Source organism: Dermacentor andersoni, chromosome 1 (genome assembly GCF_023375885.2).
Source record: "Dermacentor andersoni chromosome 1, qqDerAnde1_hic_scaffold, whole genome shotgun sequence".
Lineage (NCBI taxonomy): Eukaryota > Metazoa > Arthropoda > Arachnida > Ixodida > Ixodidae > Dermacentor > Dermacentor andersoni.
The window spans coordinates 98,100,275-98,121,860 of record NC_092814.1 but is presented as its reverse complement, the minus strand read 5'-3'; the positions used below and the strand labels follow the sequence as shown (position 1 = coordinate 98,121,860).

Here is a 21,586-nt window from a genome sequence, read left to right as displayed (position 1 = left end):
CCTCAGAAATGAAGCGTGCAAGCGTGCAGGGTGAGCTGTCGCAATAATAGCTGTGCCAGCTATAAATGTCACCAAGGCTATAGAAGAACAACCAAGGTCCCTGAGCGATTATGAAAACCGGCTGCGTGTTGGTACACATATTGCCTGTCCTTCGTCTATTTTCTTATCTCCTATACTTTGTTACTTATTAATGATGTATAGTCGTTGGCTTATGTCACGGAACACCCGTATCAAGCGTTTTCTAACGGACTAACCTTGAGCAGTCCTTTTATCGCGGCTTATAGAAAGTAAGTTCGATTCGCTGTGCGTAAATCTACGTCCACACTATAGCGGGGAAAACACGCAAGGCGTGCCGCCGGCGGCAGAACGCGCGCTGGGAACGCTTGAGCGTCACTTGTTTATCCTGCCGCGTAGCCAGCAGATCTCGCAGCTTTTTTTCGCAGCATCAAACTTCGCTTGCTAAGAGCAGCGGTGCCGCACACAGCCTATATAGCGAGCTCAGAAAACAGTTTTCAGTTGCACACGCTGCGATTCTGCGCCGTCGAACTGACCGTTCTGGCCCGTTCATCTTGGGGCACATGCGTGTAGCTTCTGACCTGACTATAGGCACCAACGTGCTGAGACGTGGAAACGCATATGCCCCTCGCAACGTGCACGGTCGGTCATGGATTCGGCCTGGACTCATCTAGATCAAGGTGCGCGCCTGTTATCCTTATAAGATGCCATGCCTACAGGACATAGAGTTTACCGCAATAATTACAGGGAACTCTGGCAATGCAATCGTTCAGCCACCGTGGGAATGATGGTTAGAACATGAATCTGTCTGATCTTCGCGCTTGCATAGCTTCCGACGATCTTGTGGCTGCGCTTACACATCTGCCTTTACTGACCTAAATGTATAAGCAATTTATACTTTTTTTATATATACAGAAGGCATTAAGACGACTCTGCGAGCATGCATAATCGCTGCTAATTGCAGCGGTTCCGCCTGCCCAGGTGGTCAAATCGAAACGCGCCAAGCGTCTCAACGCGCTGGCTTGCCCGCGAGATTCTATGCAGCAGAACCGACGCCTGCTTCCGTGGCGTAATGGTTTCAATATCGGGCTTCTGCGCTAGAGGTACTGTGCTCGAATCCTACAATCGGACAAATTTCAATAACGTCTATTAAATTATTTATAACGCAGTGCTCTTCTGCGCAGCGCCGTGTAACACTGCATCGCAGTGTTGAAAATGATTAGTTTGCGAAGTCACGAAGCCGTTTAAAGCCAGAAGGACAAAGTTTAGGCAAATCTATGAATTGAGCATCATCCCCATGCTAACTGAACAGCCCTGCTTGCTTCTCCCGTAGACACTAGCGCCGGAGTTTTCTCCCTATGAAGTATTTATGTGAAACTGTATGCTATAGGGCGCCTCGATACAAGCCATGTCATTCGCGTGGCATCCCGTGGACCCACGAGCCCAATGAAACGACTTTCATTTTGTGACGTGGGCAAGCGCACCGCGAAATTATCGCATCCCTCGACTTAGTTTGGAGTCAGTGGGAACGCGCAAATAGGTTTCACGTGAATGTCGCTGCAGCAAAAGGCTGACCATCTGTGTGACCATGCTTGACGTATCGACTCATCTTGACGGCGGCGACACGCCGCACGCGTTATCACTGCTACTATGGACTTAGCTGAAGTGTATCGAGGGCCGGTATTCTGTAATGTTCCATCTCATTTTCCGCTCTTCTATTCCTATCGCGTGGCGCGACGATTGGATGATCTCGGCGATTACGGCGACGCAGTGGCCTGCGAGTCATGTCGGAGCCAATGACTTTAGAAAATACGACCCCAGCTGTCATTTTCTTTATTTAGGGGCTTTGTTTCCGAACAGCAACTTATTAAAACGGATATCTGTATACATACTGTATCACACAAAGTTCATGTACGGACACGCTCAAAATACTGGTAATATGAACTCTGCCCCCAGGTCAAGGTATATACGTATACCCCCGTTGCGAAAAACCCTCACTAGTGTGAAAGAACGACCGCGCATTGTATACTTTTCCTCCTGACCAGTAAAATTACAGCAATATCGAGCGCACGCATTAAAGAAACCCAGTGGTCGAAATTAATCTGGAGTCCCCCACTACGGCGTGCCTCATAATCATATCGTGGTTTTGGCACGCAAAACACTTGAATTTATTGTAAGAAGCGCGCGCACAGAGGTCCCTGAGCGAGTTTACTTGTTCGAGAGTTCAAAAACGAAGGGGGGGGGGGGGGGGGCGGCTAAGTGCTAAATCACAGCGACACGGTGCTCGAGTGGCTCGGCGTGGATTGCACAAATACAGCCTAAAAGGATGCGAAGTCATTTAGATTCTTGCACCAAATGTAGTGTATTCGCAGTTATCGTGAATCTCGCTAAGCGGGCGGTCGAGCGGACATTGCACACTGCCTCTTCTGCTGAAAGTATTGAGATGTATACTCAGTCATTATCTTAGGAGGATGCCTTACCTCAAGACGCCCTATCTAAATACACTGCAAAGGAGAAGTCATGTCGCTCGGCATCCAGTGCACCGATTTGGATTAGGTTTGTAGCACAGGAAAGAAAAGGTAGAGTGTAAATCGATTACCGAAACGGAAAGATTTTTGAAAAGTAAAATTTATAGAACGAACAAATTTTTTGTTTAGGCCACTAATTCTTTATTTTTCAGAAATTGTTTGAAACACAAAATGTAATAAAACGGAAACAGTAAGTTTACGAGTCTAACTCAGAAGAAGAAAAAAAAGAAAGAATCAGTATCATAATTCTGCAAACTGCTCTTATTGAAAAATGTTAAAGGAGAAACTTTTATCTGCTGTGCCCCAGTCAGAGATATACTACTGACTCGTGAGCAGAATTTTTGCAAAGACCTCGTAAACATTGTAACAATTTCACGTAAACCGTCAACTTGTAGATTGAATTTGCTTCGGATGTTCTAACAGGTGGGGTTTACGAACTGCATACAATGTCAGGCTTCCGTGCAGAGTTTCGGATTTGTAAACATCATGGTTTAATTTTTTTAAACTTACCGATCTTGGCAATTCGCGTGCAAAGAAATATTGGTCTTAAATCGAAATTCTGCTTCACACAGTCGGTAGAATTCAGAATTATGTATCTAATAGAACAAATTTAATTGAAATTGGTTCCGTTGTTCTCTAATGAAAGCATTTCTGAGTTTTGCATGCATTTGCATATAGGGAAATAATTGAGTACCACGGGGCTATTCCCTTATTCCCCTATTTAGGTGTTGGCATAACTTCAGAGGAAGCTTTAAAAGCTTGCTCTCAAATTCTGCTAACCCATAAATCAACGCTAGGTATCACGTTAGGCTAGTCAGCAGTTCTTGAGGGGCGATCGCAAATGAACTAAAAATAATTTTACGCACAGAAAACTGCTAAGCTGAGAAAACTTCTCAGTGTAAAAAATAAAAATAATTTCCATGTATTTATAACGGTACCACGCAGTGTGCAGACAAAGCTGTAGTGTGAGGTAAGCGATGCTCTAACAGTCGGTATTCGCAGAAAAAAAAAAAAAAAAGCCCGGAAATGTGGGATCACCTATTTGCCAGGATTTTCCGTGCTCACATTAGCTCGGCGTTTTATTGCAGATGTTTAACGTGAAAACCGCGTAATGCCTAGTTTACGCAAACCGCTTACATGTTTTCAAGAATTGTTTTAAGCTGTTTGGACGGCAGTCTTGTAGACGACGAATATTTTTAGTAGAGCGAACAACTTTCTTCTTTTTTTTCTTTCCTGCAATGCGACGAGTCCCAGTTGTGTTACAGTTTGCATGCATTTCGTATACGGAGACTTCGCAAATGTTTTCGTATGCATTTGAACTGCTTGCACGATGGGGTTTCTGCTTGGGGGATATGGCGCAAATGTTGCTTCACAGTACGCTCGGGGACAACCAGAGATGTCGATGTCGACGGCCTTTTTGATGTCGACGAGCAGAACAGCGCATCTTTCACGGGGACCTCTCGCACGCCTCCTTTAACTTTTGCGCCAGCTCACTAAGAATTCGGCCGTTTCTCTTTAACAGCACAGACATATAGGAAGAGTCAAACGAAAGGACGAAAAGGGGCATTTCTGCTCAAATGAGAAAAGTGCTGACACTTCTCGCGTGCGTTAAGTTGTGCGGAGTTGCGCTTTTTCTCTGCAAAGCTATAGGCACAATTAAAGAAATGTGCGTGCTTTCTTACTTCTAAGCGTTTCTAATATGCAGTTATGAGAAAATTCTGTGCATATGCAAGCAGCGAATCATACATGATATGCGCGTAGAGAACGAGAAGGAAAAGTGCCCTGGTAAAGCCGCAGCTTGCGCCGTGCTCGCTGGAAGATTGTTTCGTGCTTTCGACAACTTGCAGCGAAAGTATTCGACATTCCAATGGCTTATGTCAGAAAGACGACGCCGCCAGAAGTTCATAGTGATTATTGCTCGTTTGCCAATATTTTACCATCACAAAATTACATGTACATTTATTTCACACAAAAGGTAGACTAATGAATATATATATATATATATATATATATATATATATATATATATATATATATATATATATATATATATATATATATATATATATATATTCGTTGGTTTTGTTAAATCGCGTCATTAGGATGTTTTAGCATATCTTTTAGCAATTTGCTTTACCATGCGCAAAAAGCGCACGAACAGTGATACATAGCAGAGGTGCTACCAGCAATGGTACGGTAATTGCTAAAATGTGTACTCATTTTTTATTTGTTCTCTATATATATATATATATATATATATATATATATATATATATATATATATATATATATATGGTGTTTCAGCGAACGCTTTCATAAATCTTTAAAAGTTACCTGTGGCAGATATCACAATTCTAGTTCATGGGCTGGTCTACTCGAAGCGGCGGACAATACTTGCACAAGATATTGATATCTAAAATAGACTAATTCACAAAAATTCACCAATTAACTTTTTAACTAAATATATTATGGCCTATATTGCAACTTACAAATTCTTGCCGTGGAGTTCGCAAGGCGGATCCACTTGGAATGAATTTTCAAGATGACACCAATTTCGAGATATAAATTCCCGAACTTTGCGGAGAAATGCAGTGGCGTTGCAGTTCATTTGGTAACAAAACGTCGTTTCATGCACTGAAGCACACAAGTAACTGGAACGCCAATGCATTTCTCCGCAAAGTTCGGGAATTTATATCTCGAAACCGGTGTCGTCCTGAGAATTCGCTCCAAGTACATCCGCCTTGCGAAGACCACGGCTAGAATTTGTAAATTGCAATATGGGTCATAATATAATTAGCTAAAATGTTAATTAGGGAATTCTTGTTAGGTAATCGGTATTGCATTTCATTTTTTTTTTTTTTGCAAGTGTACACCGCTTCGAGTAGACCGGCTCATAAACTAGAATTGAGCTATCTTCCACAGGCAACCTATAAAAGTTTCTGAAAGTATATATATATATATATATATATATATATATATATATATATATATATATATATATATATATATATATATATATATATATATATATATATATATCGGGCCCCTCGGTTAACCCCCTTTCTTCTCGTTTATATATATATATATATATATATATATATATATATATATATATATATATATATATATATATATATATATATATATATCGTGCGATTGGGACATAAAGTTAGGAATTTGGTATCAGCAGCGTGAATAAATAAATAAGCAAACATTTTAGCAATTACCACTTGCCGGTGGCACCTCTCCTGTGCATCGCTGCTCATGCGCTTGTTGCGCACGCGTTCTGTGGCAATGATAAGGCGAGTTGCTAAGAGGTGTGCTAAAACATGCGAATGACGCGATTTAACAAAAGCCAACAAATTAAACGTTCAGGAGGAGGAGGAGGTAGTGTTGCTGCAGACGGACCTTTATAAAATGCGCTAGAGCCTGTGAACTTGGAGGATACACGGAATGTACGTACACCAGCACAGCTTCAACCAAGCCTCGCACAAGACATACAGTGAGTGCTAAGCGAAAGAACGGTGTTGAACAGAGCGCAGTAGGATGCACGTCATCCATATCCATGCCAGCTCAGCACCCTATAGTGCGCCCACACCGCTCAACATTAACTCTCAAGCTCTGAATCACGGAGGACGTTGAGGAGGAGCCCTCCACTTTCATTAGCCAAGTTTCATGGCCGAACGGATGCTCACTGAGTAAAATAAATGTACTGATTAATATAGCATAACCCTGCTTAAAACAGTGCAGCAAATGGTATGTTTGTGATTTCTACTAACTAAATTGTTCGACTGTTTATAACTGTTTTCAATATAGCGCGTCTGCCTTCTAATTCGCTGCACAAAGATAAAAAAAAAAAATGGAAAACAGAAAAGGAAACAATAACAATCTACACATAACGATGTTATTTCATACTACTTCAAAGAACAAATGTACCAGATATGAAAATGTCGACGCCGACGTTCTTACTCACGCTGTTAAATAAACAATGCAATTGAATTGTTGGACTCGGATGTTATAAACACTAAACTTTATGAACTCTGAACACATGATTCTGCCGAAATCGCCTTACAGGAAAGTAAAAACAGATGAATTGAAGCAAAACTGGACATTCGAGAGAACCATGAATGCACTTGTGAAAACATAAGTACCGAACTTTACGTCGCCGACTCAATGTTTTCATATTGTACATGTTAATAACTATCTTGTAACTTTAATAATAAAGACACCTATCGAAGAGTATACTAACAAATCGGCTGCGCATTCTTTTCAAGTTTGTCTTCAGGAACAGTACAAATGATGTTTCATACTACAGAATATTCAAGTTTACTAATGACCACAGCTCGGCGAACTCACCCATGAGCCCACTCACTGAGACTCACTAAAACTCGGACCGACCCCTGAGTCTGAATAAGCTCGGCTGAGTAGAATATTGTGATCAAGCCTGAGTAAGTTCCTTTTATTTTGCCGGCCAATGCGTCGTAGACATACTATAGTCGGAAAGTGGATCATATCAACAGGAAAGTGTTCTGGTAACATTTACAAAGAGTTCGTTAAACTTGTCGGAAAGCTCAGTGCCCCTGATAACCTGTCCATCTTTTAGCATTGATGTTATCCTTATAGGCAAAAAATTGAGGTTATTTAATTCATTTCATTGGACAGTTACATTACTAATGAGCGAATTAGGTAAAAAAAATATTATTAAGATATTCGAGCTGTGCATTCCGCAATTCTCGGTGGAATTGGTTCCGTGGTTCCGTTTTTTCGTTTGTTCGTTTTTTGTAAGTGCGCCATTTTTCGGGCACCCGAGATTTTACAATCCAGACGTACAGTTTCTTTTGTCTTTATTTTTTGGTAGGTCTTAGATAATCTGCATTATTATTACTTACAGCGCGCACTTCAAACCAGGACAAAGAGAGACGAAACGCGAGCGCGTCTCTCTTCTTCGTCCTTGTTTTTAGCGCGCGCTGTATAAATGATGATAATGCCGAGGTACCGACTCGCCCAGCTAGCTCCCTTACTATACGCGGCGTGCACGCCGATGGCCGCGCCACTGGTGGCGGCCTTGCGCAGAACGCATGGGAGAGGAGCGAGCCGCGCGCCGTAGCACGCCGCAGTTTGTTGCGTCGCTGATAGTGCTTCTCCGTCTTATTTGTGTTTTCAGAGCAAAATAAGCAACACCCTTCGCATGTGTGGGATGGCCAAAGCTTCCGAAGAATGTCGAAGAAGAATTGTTGCAGGGTGGGGGGGCTCAAATACCGGCGAAAACGTGCCGGTGATACGGTTCTAATTATTCCCCGCAAAGCCTCATCAGCAGGAGCAACGGTGGCAATGGATCGTAGCTTCGGCGCGAAATTTCTTGTTCTCATCCTTTCCTTTGTCGCTTCGATGTTTTTTCTTTTTTATTATTATTTTTTTACTCAATTGTAGTTAGACGGGTAAGCGACGAAGTTCGTCTGCAGTGCAACCTGCGGTTGAAAGGCATTTCGCTAAAGTTCGGAATGCCGTTTGCCGCTTATATTGTTTTCCGCTTCTTTACCGCGTTGGGCTAGCTAGGCAGCACGACTGCATGAGCGCATTGTTTTGCATGTTAAAGCTACAGAAGTTTGCAAGAACTGAAATGGTTAGTTTTATGTGGCCCGGTAAATCCTCGCACCAGCTGTCGCGCACTTCATGTTTTTACATTTATTTTATGCGTGGCTTCGCCCATGTTTAACTGTTGCTAGTTGCTTCATGCATAACTCTTGATTCTTTTGAGCTGCGAGGTTTTCACCCTGCCTCGTTTGTAAAGGGTATAAATCACGCTGTGTCTTATCGGAATGACACCAAGCAAGTGCTTCTTTAACAGCTTTATTCATTTCGCCCGAGGGCACCTTAGATATTGTGGTTTTTTGGGAAATGTGTTTAGAAAATAGGTAGCTCAGGGCGAGAATTGCTAATAGTTACTGCATATGGTATTTTTGTTCTATTTTTCGCTGATCCATTTTTCGCTGAGTAGTTCGCGTCACATCATCATACCTTGATGCTCTCTGAGCAGACTTAACACGCCGAGTGATTTGTTTGTTTCACAACGTAGTCGCTTCTTGCAAGTGAATTTTGCACTCAGCTGAATTATTTCTTGTTATGATTACGCCGCATAGGACTAAACCCGGCCTTGCCGCCAGCGCTGTATCTAATTTGACTGGCGCTGCTCTGCCTTTAAATATATCATGTGGCCATTCTCTCTAGTAACATTTAAAAAAAGTACTGCAATGTTAGTCACACTATAGCTTTGTACGTTTCCAAGCAGTTCCCTTAGGGAATTTAAAATTGCAAAAACTGCAGCGCGAACGGCAGTTCATCGGCGGTACAGCGCTAACACGCGCTTTTATTAACCCGTGCGTTTGGTGGCTTCGTTGACTATAGTGTACGCGTTTCTATCAATAAATTCGCAATTATTCTACTTCAGGCGACTTTCACTACACTTATTCGGCGGCGTCACATGTATTCATCGGCAGAAAAATCACAACGGTATATGCAGACATCGCACCGTGCGGATTTATCTAATTCTGCACTAACGACGGGTGCTTATTATTGAGGTACAGCAGCAGCATTACGGCAAGGGTAGAATTAAAGAAAAAAAAAACGGTCGAGACATCGCATTAGTCAACAAAATTTGTCGGCTAGTTTACATGAGCTCCACTTCATGTAAATGGTCTTCATGGCGTTTGTCTGCGGGACGCACCTGGCGCGTATGTGGACCATGTTGCCCCAAACACCGGTAACACCTTGTTCATACCCGCTCCCACAGAGGTCTGCGTCTTCTCTACAGCTGTCACCGCAGAAGAAGCAGTCTGGCGCCCGAACCAAGGACAAATCGCAGCCGCGAACTTCAGTCACCCTTGCTGCAAAGCGTTGTCGTCTGCTACTGCTCCCACGCGTATTGTTGGAAGCGCCCGCTAGGTGGCTATCAGTGGCGCCTCTATAGGCGGTGCACGCGGCCTATAGGTAATCTGCGGCTTTCTAGCTCCTTGCTTGCAATAGCGTAAAACAAGAAAGCATTGATCGTACGTTGGCTTTGATTTCTGTATCAGTGCACCGTTTGCATCGTCTGTATGTCATTGAAAAAAAAAGCACTACTGCAGCTAGTCGAGAAAATTGGCGTTCGGAAGCGTTCACGACTGTTTTGGCCAACGAGTCGATAGCGTGCGGGACTTTCCTGTGGTCCAGGATAAGAAGAAGGAGCTTGAACGAAAACAAAAACGTGAAGGTGTTCACTGACGCCATATAAAGTTCTACCTGAATTTATATTCCGCCCTTCGGCGTTAGTATGGATGACATGGATAACTGTTCAAGTTGAACACGTGACACGGGTCTGTACTTCGATGAGCTTAAACAAAGCGAAAGCATCGAGTAAGAAAATTCTGGGAAGGGGGACTCACTGCATGTTGATATTCCACGTCACCTGACAAGGAAAACTTTTTCACTGACAGTGCCATAGTTAAAAAGACGTTGAAGCTCACCAAAAAAGCCGGCTAAACTTCCGCCCGTAGGATGGTACACCGTGCACAGTGAACACTTTCCGTCCACGCTCAACTCTTAGCATTTCGCAGACCGTGGAAGATAGCGTGAATTCTTTGTTTTCAGTGGCAGCACTCCCGTTCAGAACTTATATTGATACCCTGCCTCCTCTGTGATTTGGCTTATTATGAGCGAAGTGGACATCATCGTTGAGCACGAAATAGTTGGAATTATCCTGGTACCATGTTTCACTCAACATTATCACATCGAAAGAATATTTGAAAGACCCAGCAAGCATATGCATGTCATCAATCATGGGGTTAGGAACAGAGCGACAATTCATCTGAAGTATTTCATCGGAAGTTGTTTTAGGTCTACAGGAGCAACAAGTTGATAGTAAACCATAATGCAAGCTGTCAGTTTACGTTATTAAATCTACCCTCTTGCCCGTGGAAACTTTGACAACAGGACTGCCTTCAGATTTCTGCGCAAACACGTGACCACCCACACACATTTCCATTGAGCTTCGCGCTTTTTCTCTAATAGCTTGTGCCAGCAAGCGCTTGCGATCCGAGCACGTGCTCGCGAATATACACGGTCGTCTTTGCTTCAAAGCCAAGTGTTTTGCAAGACAATTTCTTTGTGCTGATATTTTCCAGAACACAATCTCGCTTCCGACAATGAGCAAACTGTACTATGACGTTTTTATTGCATAGATTGCCTGGCAAATGTACTCTGTAGCATACGCTAATGTCAGAAGAGGCGATACCTTTAGCGATGTTATTTCCAACTTTTTTAATGATTTCTGTCAAATATTCGCGATTGCTGGTGTTCTTTTCATTTCAAGGTTCATGTTACGCGAGTACGGTTCACATTCCACGAGGCGGTGCGTTATTCATTTTGTTCTAAACATCCAAAAGATTGCACCGTTTTTTAAAGGCCCGCGTTCTCTTCATTTAGGAGTAATTTTCATGCACCACTTTCTCGACATCATTCTGAATTTTTTTCATATCTCTCACTATAATAAAGTAGAGACTCGAAGAAAAACTTTCTCACAATAATTAGTTGAGGGGACTCTGGCGCTGCGATCGATCATCCACCATGGGAATGATGTTTAGTACATTGATTATAGTCTGATCTTCGTGCTTGTGGCTTCAGACGTTCTTTTGGCTTTCTTTATTACGCTTTATCTGCCTTCATTGGCCAAAATTTCAAAGCGATGTATACTTTTCTAAATACATAAAGCAATAATACTCTGCGAACACGCATATTCGCTACTAATTGCAGCGGTTCCGCTTGTCGAGATGGCCAAATCGAAACGCGCCAAGCGTCTCAATGCACTGGCTGCCCGCGAGAAATTCGTAAGGGTGTTCTACGCCTCTTGTCGACGCATGCGTCCGTGGCGTAATGGTTTCAATATCGGGCGTCTGTGTTAGATGTCCTGTGTTGGAACCCTGCCGTCGGACAATTTTAATAATGTTTATTGAATTATTTATAACGCGGTGCTTTGTTGAAAGTTGAAAATGACCAGCTTGCAAAGTCACAAAGCCGTCTAAAGCCAGAAGGACGAAGTTTAGGCAAATCCATGTACGAACCGTCATTCCCGTGCTGGCTGAACTGCCCTGCTTGTAGCTGCTGTAGACACTGGCGCTGCAGTTCCCGCTAGTAATTATTGTATGAAACTCCATGGCTTTGACTTTGCCCCTGAGCTCGTTACGGATGTCCCGGTTCAAGCAATCCTTAGACAATATTAGTTCCATTTCAATTTCCTTATTCAGCTCTTCTAAAGCAGAAGCCAGCTCTTTGCTTAGCCTTGGCATTACGAATAAGGCACTTTTCAGTGGTGACACAAGTACACTAGCACAGTAATGGCAGCAGAGGCATGGCAGATTTCAAACACGGCAATATAACAGACATACAATGAAGGTCACCAATTTGCATCGAAGAAGTGCGGTGAGCTGAGCCCTGTAATCCACCGTCCTGCTCACGCCACAGCTTCCATGAAAAACTCACCCCCCCCCCCCCTCCGGTCATGCATCCTTAAACCGCGCTGGGGCTACGGCGAAAAAGCAGCAGCACACTCCGTAAAACGGACTTCTTTCTTAAAGAAAGCACTAAAAACTAGACACCTTAGCGCTACATAAATGCGCTTCTAGGCGCACTGCGATAGGAGACCTGTGTAGTTGCTTAACTACGCAATGGTCGGCTTCCGTGCAGTCACCGAACTTTAGCCATGCACTTTGCAAGTTGTACCTGCTAGATTGAAATAATCTTCCAGTCGTTGTTGCCCTCAGATAGGTTAACCACTAGATCTACTTCCATTGCTTGCAGCAGATATCCGTTACTTGTGATTCTTATGCGTTTGAAGCCCAGATTAATTTTGTATAAGTCTTTGTCTGCATGTCCTGTTTACATTTTTGTTTGCCTCTCCGCAGAGTGAAGAAGCAAGACTTCTTGCATAGGTACCACGAAGAGAACAAGAATCGTACTGAAGAAACTGGTGAGCCTCTATTCATTTCCGTCACTGTCTGGTCTTTACTAATTGTATTTGGATGTTTTTTTTTTAGATCATGGTCGGTGACCCAACTGTTTGCTTTCCCTATTTCAGTATACGACATTTGTCACAAGGTGGCGCTACGCCGCTGCGGCCAGAACTTCATGCGGGCCTTCAATCTGGTTGAATATCTGTCTGGCGCCGACTACTACAACACTCAGTGCACTCTGAGAAAGGTGAGTGCTGCAGAAAGAAACAGAATGAAAAAAAAAATGATTTCTCGTCTGCTTGTGCATATATGGAACCACACGTACGTGATTCGTCCACTCAAAATAATGGCGCGAGGATGCGCGTTCATCGATAAAGAGCAAAAATGGGATTTTTTTTTCTGGGTGAACACAGCCGCAGCCTACTGTGCAATACAACAATACATTCTTTATGACCCTGGGCGCTATAACACATTTCTGCGCCATGTATGATTTGCACCATAACGCACCTGGCTCGCCGAGACAATAGTAGGAGCGTTTTATCAGGCGAGTCGGCGCTCTTGTTCGTCTTACTCCGCGGTCTCTAGTGTGGAGTGTCAATATACCGGCACTTACAGGCACTTTCTTTTGCGTGACCTTTGTCCCTCTCTGGACAAAGCTACATTAAATGGCGGAAATCAGCTGCAGACGCTGGGGCAGAGCACCCTGGGCTCAAAGAGCCTGAAGTGCTAGACCCCAGACCCAGGTTGCGGAAGGTGTAAGGGCCGCTCCAGCCCGAAGTCTCTGACGAGAGGCTTCCTCCACCTGAGGGAGACTATACGGGGAGGGGACAAGCACACAGGGGAATTAGAGCTACATAATTGGCTACATAAATTGAGCAGAGGTCGAGGGGAACGGAAGTAGGTGGGCTGTCAGGTGGGGAAGGAGCGAGCTCGTCCAGACAATGGTGGTGACCGTGACCATGCACCCAGTGTACTTTGGTGGTGAATTGTGACATGCTAAGTGTATGAATATCCTCACAGATACATATTGTTTTGATAACTTGTTTCAGCTACTTCACAACGCTGTGCAAGTCGGTATATAGATGTGGACGACGGGAATTAGTCAATCGGTCAAGAGTTTAACATCTGTGATCGCATCGATTATGGTCTCTAGCTTAAGTAATAAAGAAGCTATTGTTTCTACCACGTAGTGGCTTGAATACATGGCTGTGTGGGGCTCATGAACTCGACTCGCCTTCTATTCCTGTGAACTACTGCATCTGTGTATAGCCCACAGTTACCTTGAGGGACACAGATCTCTCTCTTTCTGGGGCCGGCTGCTTGCTGCTGCGAATCTTTGTTATTTTATTGGTGGTGACGCAATTAACAGCACCATGGCGGCAGGTCATCCAATGTCATCTTTAGAAATGGATCTCAACAGATATGAGTACGGATAGCTGCGAATGATGGAATGTGCCGTCGTTTAAGCTGTTTTGCATGCTCGCGCCGAATAACAAGTGGCATGCTCGGAGTGTCGGGATTGGGGTGAGACGCGGCAGTGCCCTTGTTACCCTCACGGCTTCTTAGTTGACGACTCCTCGGAAGATGTTTCCTAAGCACCGGTCAAAATTCCCAAAAGCCAACGTCTAGGTCAACATCAGTGCTGCCAAATATGGTGTCGCACTGTTTAAGAACTTGGAAACAACGATGTTGCCCAATGTGAGATATTCGGCAACGCAAATGAGTGATAGCGTCGGCTAAAACTGGCGAGCGATGTTGTCTTGTAGGTATACTGTTTCTGTCGCACATCTTGTGGCGCGCTACGTGCTTCTGTAACACCTTTTCGTGCGTGCTTTGTTCAGGGGGCACTTTTCATGGCGCGCGCCTTAAAGTGCCAATTGCGTTTTTTTTTTATTTCATCCACCCTGCTTCTGGCACGTATGTGTTGTGAAGTTCTGAGCGCTGATGAGGACGGTTGCCTGAAGAATCATGCCACATGCACTTGACATCTACACATACAGCGTATCTTAGAATGACAAGCTGTACGACGACTGCATTTGTGGTGCAAGTATGCTTACATATTTGTATGAAAAAAAAGAGATATAATAACAATTACAGAGGAACACCGCTTCATTCGGAACATGCATGGAACAGTCTCTTAGTGCGTTATCCAGATATTTTTTGGTCTGACATTGTGTGTTGCCCAACTGTTGGCGAACAAGCTGTCGCCGTTTTGTTGAGAACACATTCCCCTGCACGTTTCTCGCGCGCAGTGGTGTAGCCGGCAATTTTTTTCGGGTATAGCGGAGTCGGGCGGGTGTTGTAGCACATCGTTTTATGGCAGGTATCGTGGTACACAGAAATATATGGAGAGGAGGGAGGGGGGCAGGTGTCCGGTGTGCACCCACCCCCCCCTTGGATGCGCTTTTGCTCGCAGGGTTACGGAGAGTGTTGGTTAACTTGTCACCCAGCGTGAATCGCCCCTTAGTATATAGAGAACTTCATAAAGGGGCGACTAAATAAAGCATGCAATGTAAAACTCGCGCTTCCTTCCGACCAAGCAAGACATGTAAGGAGTATTTCGTGCGGTTCATTTGGAGGGAAAGGTTGTAACCTAATTCCACTTACAGCAGGTACGATCTACGTATCATTGACCGAAGCGCCTTTGGTATTATCTAGAAGCGCCACCAAATCAGTTGTAATATGCAACGACACCTTTCAATTGAAGGCACGTGTAATAAGTAGTTTTCGATTCGACAACTTCTGCCCGTGATCATTACTAGCGTCGCCGCCAAATTGTTTCCGCGCTTCGCTGTCGCAAGTTTTCCAAATAAACAGCTTGCTTTTTGATCGTCGCTTCCCTCGCCCGCTTGCGTACCGTCACCACCACGTGACTGTATCACTTGTGAACGTATGATTGATGTGTTGTCTGGCACACTTAATGTTAATGTCCGCGCTCTTCTTTTTTCGACTGCAGGCCTTTTTCGCTTGCCTAGACAAGCTGCGTCAGAAACCGTGTCGGAAGCGCCGTGCCTCTGGTCTCGACGACAAACGTTTCCGGAAAAAGTTGGCGGACGCCCTCTGGGAGACCAGAGTTTGTGTCCTCGGCATCAAAGACATCGAAGAGCTCCCGCCAAAGAAGAAAGGCCTCAAGTGACGTGCAAGGCTAGCCCACTACCCTCTGCGGCGCCTTCTCCGTATACAGGGCTGACGTCCACCAATAGCCCGCCTGTGGATGTAGTCGTCATACTCGACCATCGGGACGTCATCGATCCCCTCCTTGGTGTTGTTTACCATCGTAATGGTTTCGATGCATGTCTGGAAGTAAGTTTGGACACAGGGTTATTACGCCAGGATATTTTAAATATTCGAATCTTTGTTGTTGGTGGTTCAGCGCTCACTGTATGAATGAAAAATATTCTAACAGCGAACGTTGGCGAACTGTATGCCGTAACACTGGCGCACGGCGAAACTACTACTTAATGCATGTATGTGGAGTCCACTCGAGTGCACGTCTCTGTACCGCTGTGTTTTGCACTTCTGGGTAACGCTAATAAGTTATTTCTGTAGGTTTCTTTCCAATTTTTATTGCTATTTCAGTGCACCTGGCCGCCTTCTGTATTAGCATACCACCGTCTGGACATGAAACCATGTTATTTTACATCGACAATTTGAGATGAACTTGTTAAACAAGCTGGAGGAAAAGGCCCTTTTCTGCAAGCAAATTTTGCGCTGGAAAGAAAGAGAGCGAGAGAGAGAAAAGGCGCTTTGGTGTATTTCTGTGGCTTTCTAGGGCTAAGTAGCAATGGTTCAGCTGACGTGCTGTGCGCCATTGTCGTGTTTTAATTATTCTGTGTCCTTGACCCACAAACCTTAGAACATTCGCTCTATGGTAACTTCTCAGGTTACATATTCTAAACCTATCACTATGCGCGAAATAGGAATGCGTTGCAAATATTTTGAAGTCTATCAAGTTTGTGTATAAACAAGCTGTTCTAGTACAATCGTATAACTGCGCTGCAAGACCATGAACATCACAAGAACGGAAAGAAATATGTTGTCTGAATTTAGGGACGTAATTTTATTACCGATGTAGTTTTCAACTGCTACAAAGTATTGGATTAAGAGAAATCTCATGACTGCATATACAGAGCTATGTATAAAATTAGGTATATTGGTCTATAGCTAACATGCTTGAAGTTTGAGCATTGTGATAGTACTGGCCGTTCTGTCACACGTACTGCGCGACAGAAAAGGATTAGACCATGCTTCAAAGCGTAATATGTCACGCATATAAGGGGCAGACCAAATTTATAAAGCCTTTCGTTTGTCATAGTTGTTTATCGTTGAACGGCGGCCTACACTATTATGCTCTCTAGCACGATTGGCTGACGCCAGTTCTTAGGAACCCGCTTTCAACCGCGTCGTTAATGCGGACACTGAACTCTATATAACTGTGAACGAGGTTGTTTGAGCATGCATTTATTAACACTAACGAGGTAGACACTCAGGGATATTCAGAAATGTACTTTTCACGATATTTCTTACTATACTCTTATATTGTGTGTGCCATATCTGTCTTGCAAATTGTGCTCGGTACGTGACATGTTTTGCGTGATACTTGTATGCATTGTGTTTCTTCGTGCTATCAGGCGGGGCCTTAGATCTAACAAATGGCCAGTCATGAAATCGGCAACCGATAAAAGCAAGGAAAATTGTGTTTCTATCGCGGACTAAGGTGCGCGCCTGTTAGTCATCACTTGCTATGCGCAGACAATGATGTAAAAGCGGCTCTACATCAAAGGCTGTACTGGAGATCTTGCTTCGATGTAAGCTTGAATACTTCAAGTAAATTCGAAAAAAAAAACAGGCTTAGTGACTGTGGTTACCGGTTTTGTTCACTTTATCAGGCGATACTACGCGCCGGCACTTCAGCAAGCGCTACGTCTCCTATACCGATGATAGAACAGCTAATTGATGAAATAGCTTCAATTGCTATACGCCACCGACGTGTGCTATATCAAGCCACTTGCCAACAGCTGCACCGAAATGAAGTTTCAGTGATATGTAGGTTGAAAAGTTCCAAGTGCTTGCATTTTCGTGTTGCTTATTTGGTCTCAAGCTCCACTCATACAGACACGCACACAGATACACACACGCCGAAAAAATCGGAAGTTTCTTTGTTTGCGCTTACAGCTCCGTGAGGTTTTTAAGATTTTCTGGCCACTGCTTAAATTTTCTAACCAAAATGCTTTCTCTCCAGCAAAACTATGTCACTGGCTTTGTATGCACTGTAAGCACTGAGGTTATCTATAGCTTGAACAAGCGTGTTTACTTCAGGAAAATAGCAGATACTAAAAAGCAAGTAGCGTCTTGAGAGAAAGTCGTCAGCAGTTGTGTGCAATGAAAGTATGATTGTAAGCGTATTTTGAACTAGTTTCTTGTGACCTTTGGTTTGATTACGTGTTGTGTATTGATAGAAAAATTCTGGGTAGCACGCAAACCCGTAAAGCGTCACCCGCGTAAGCTGCGGCAAGTCGAGAAAAACAAACAAGAAAAAGAAAACTTATGTTATCGTTTGTTTCAAGACTTTGTTTGTTTCAAATTTGTTTCAAGACTTTTTCCAAAGGACCTTTACGTTGAGTCTTTCAGAAAGCTGCAGTGACAACATATTGAGTTTGCATCCAGCGAAAGCGACTATAACTTCACAGTGTCGCGCAGCATACCTGAAGTTAAAGGAAAGTAGCTGAATGAAGATTGCGTTGCTGTCATAACCTGTACGTCTCCGATTGCACACTATTATTGAAATTTTGGTTACTTGAATCAACCAATTTCGACCGAAGCTTCACCAGCTGTCGCCAATGGCGTTGTGGCTTCGCGCTGTATCTACAGTAACGTGGCAACGGTAATATGGACATGTCACGACTATGCCTCACGCGTCCCTGGCGCATGATTTTTCTTACCATGGAAATAACCTTAGGATTAGCGATACCCTTTCGACCCATTTATTTTTTCATTTTGCTATTTTGTAAGTCGGCATATAATGCACTGCGCATGGAAATGAGTAATGAATGAGATGCTAAGCTATAGCTCAGTGGATTTGCGCCGAAGTTGCGTTGCTTCCACGCTCGTAGAGACCACAGGCTTCCTTCTAACATTCATTACATGATGACGTGTTCGATGGAAGCTCCTCCGGCATGGAAAGTACACGACATATTAAAACAAGCAGTCGTAAAAAAATGAAAGATAAATGGAAAATGGCGTTTCGGGACTCATACGGGTCCCTCAAAGGCCAACTGCAACACAATTTTGGACCGCGTAAATCAGTCTAGTTTGAGATAGTGTAGGTATAGAGCAGCCTCCGTGCAAAATCTTACGTTTGAAGTACGAGTGGATGCATCACGAAGGGCTCCCTAAAGTTGAAGTTTCTTAATACCGAAACGACATGGCCTCCATGATTAAGCGCCAGTCACGGTAAAGCCCACAGCTGCCCGCTGCGCACTGCGCGCTGGGAAATCTTGGAGGCGGTGCACTTGTACTTCTGTCATATCCGCTAACACAAAGGCTACACGCTTCGTCTGCTTAGGTGCTATTTAAAGGATGATAATGAGATAAATTAGACAGTTACCAGCCCTGCAGCATTGCCAAGATTGGTTCAGTGGTAAATGTGCCCTACATACTTTTTCATTACTAATTTAGCAAAGTGAAACTTCGTTGCAGTTCGCCTTTAAGAATTGAGGACCCGTATGGACACCGAAACATCGTATTTATGCCTTTTCTTTTTTCGCTAGCGATTGTTTTAATTTGCCATCAGCTCTATTACAGTTTAATCAGAGCTATTTAGTACATTTAATAAAGGACTGTGGTTTAACTTTACTTGAACAAACTTCAAAAGACTTGAAGCCGCTGCTCGCTCAAGTGAAAGTTCATTCAAGTGAAAGGAAACGAACACATGAAGCTGCTATCAGCACGGGGCTTTTGTAATTGTTCACTGAAATGGCATGTTCGATAAAATGGGATTTCACTATATCGCACGGTGCACTTGTCTAAATGTATAGCCCAGCTTTGTGAATCTTTTCTATATCTTATTCGTACTAATGTGGTTGCATAAAGCCGATGCGAACAAGGCTATACAGTAGCAATTCGTTGAGTCATATGTTTACTTCGTATAGCATTTGCAACAATATTTTAGCCAATTAGCCAGATAAGAATCCTTCAATAGAAAACGCTTTTAACCCGTTTACGAGGCTGCTTAGCGGTCATGTACTTTTTGATCTGTACAAGTAATACAGCTCTTCACTTATGAAAAAAAAAAGCAGTTTATTTCCTTTTGACGTGACTTCATTGAAAGAACATTATGTAAGCGGCGTACTCCATGCATTTTGTTATTTCAACCCCTGTATTAAAAAAGACGCAGCTCTTAACTGTTGCTGTGATATATCAAAATGTACCTTCGGGTTTTCGCATGACAAATGCTGCTAATGTTGTTTATATGTGAAAGTCAAGCGTGGTGGTGTTTTGGGGCAGTGTCACGTTTATATTGTTCTCTGTGTTTCCCTTCTGACTCATTTTGGCCTCCTGCAGTGTTATGCTATTAAGGATGGTTTTGAATGGTACCTGACTGTTTTAATTCTTGAGCTTGATCTTATTTATGAGAGCGCTTCTTCTTATGTGTCTATCTTTGCGTATATGTCGCGCGAAATGTACATAGTTCCTTCTTCGTAGAGTATAAAACACGACATTTTATTGTGTAGGTACAACGTTAAAATCATGTGCCAAGTTAACGTAGCATTTAACCGTTTATAACTTTCGTAACATTCCAACAATCGAGGGGCCCATTGACAGGTGTGGCAGCAAGGTAGGATGCTTCTCTATGTGTGTATGTATTTTCTGTTCGTCTGTTTCAGTAGTGTGTAGATGTGTATAAACCGTTGAGAAATAATAAAACGTCCCCGATGACAAGTTTTGTCTTCTGAAACTTCGCAGAAGTGAAACTTTTCACTTGAAAGCAAAAGCACGTACATGATTGTACAGCCATCCACAAACGTTTTGGTAGCACGGAAGTTCTCAAGAAGTTTAATTTCGTCACCACTTCTCCACACAGCCGGAAATGTATATGTTAAAAATGCGGTAGTCGTACGGAAAAGCACTCAACGCTTCGCTTCGGAGATGCACTGGCTGAGACGAAATTCCCCCTTTCTTTATAGAAGTCCATGCTCCGAAGAAATTTGCGGTTGACTTTACATAGAGACAGTGGACGCAACCATAAAGTAGACAGCCCTGCACTCGCTTATTTAGTGTAAAGCAGCAAGGTCCACACTTTGCCCTCCATGTTCGCCAAAGTATAACGAGAGAGCTAGAAGATACGCTCTGGTACCTCATCGTTTTGTTGCCATTGTCGTCTGAGAAAACACGATTGTCGTTTGCAGCGTCCTCAGTGTCATTGTTTTTTTCGCACATTTTTTAACAGAAGGTGCCCCTGACAGCCTTGCCATGGGACCTCCTTCTGTACTTACAACATCTGTGCATATATAAGCTGTATGTATTGGCGCTGCATCTTACTCTGAGAGTAGTTTTGTTCAAGACAGGGAGACTCGAGTGCGAGACTTTTTTCAAAGCTCGAGGAGTGCGCTGAATTGTACTGGTTGGTTCATGACGAAGGCGGTAAAAACAGCGCGAAGGGCAGGACCAAAGCGTAGACGACGTACACAGCACTGTGTACGTCGTCTCTGTTTTCCTCCTGTCTTTCGCGCTGTTTTTACCCACTTCTTCGAAGCTCGAATTTTTTAACGCGCGTTTGAATACGGCTTCAAACAGCGCACTGGAGACCGGAGGAGAACAGGAGGAGAACAGCGACCAATTACTTACATATAATGAAATCACGAGGTATTACTACATGAACAGAGCGGAATTCCCAGTGCCACACGCTAAGCTCAATAGAGCTCAAGCGGTGACTCTGAGATTGTTGCAGACAAGAACTTATCCAAGTCCAAACTTTATTAACAAGCTATAGCCAGAAAGAGAGGTACCAATCAATTGCGAGAAGTGTAATGGCATCATTACTCTGGATCACATGCTTTG

General features: G+C 43.5%; 1 protein-coding gene across 1 annotated transcript in view; it reads left to right on the top strand.

The window, feature by feature from the left end:
• The window catches only part of LOC126545352 (uncharacterized), a 63,293-nt gene extending 42,826 nt beyond the window's left edge, over positions 1 to 20,467 (top strand). Inside the window, exons 3-5 of the mRNA XM_050193169.2 lie at positions 12,479 to 12,543; positions 12,652 to 12,773; positions 15,483 to 20,467. Of these exons, the coding sequence (XP_050049126.1) occupies positions 12,479 to 12,543; positions 12,652 to 12,773; positions 15,483 to 15,662 (367 nt within the window). The 3' untranslated portion in view covers positions 15,663 to 20,467. The remainder of the gene's footprint in view (positions 1 to 12,478; positions 12,544 to 12,651; positions 12,774 to 15,482) is intronic.
• The last annotated feature ends 1,119 nt before the right edge of the window (positions 20,468 to 21,586 follow it).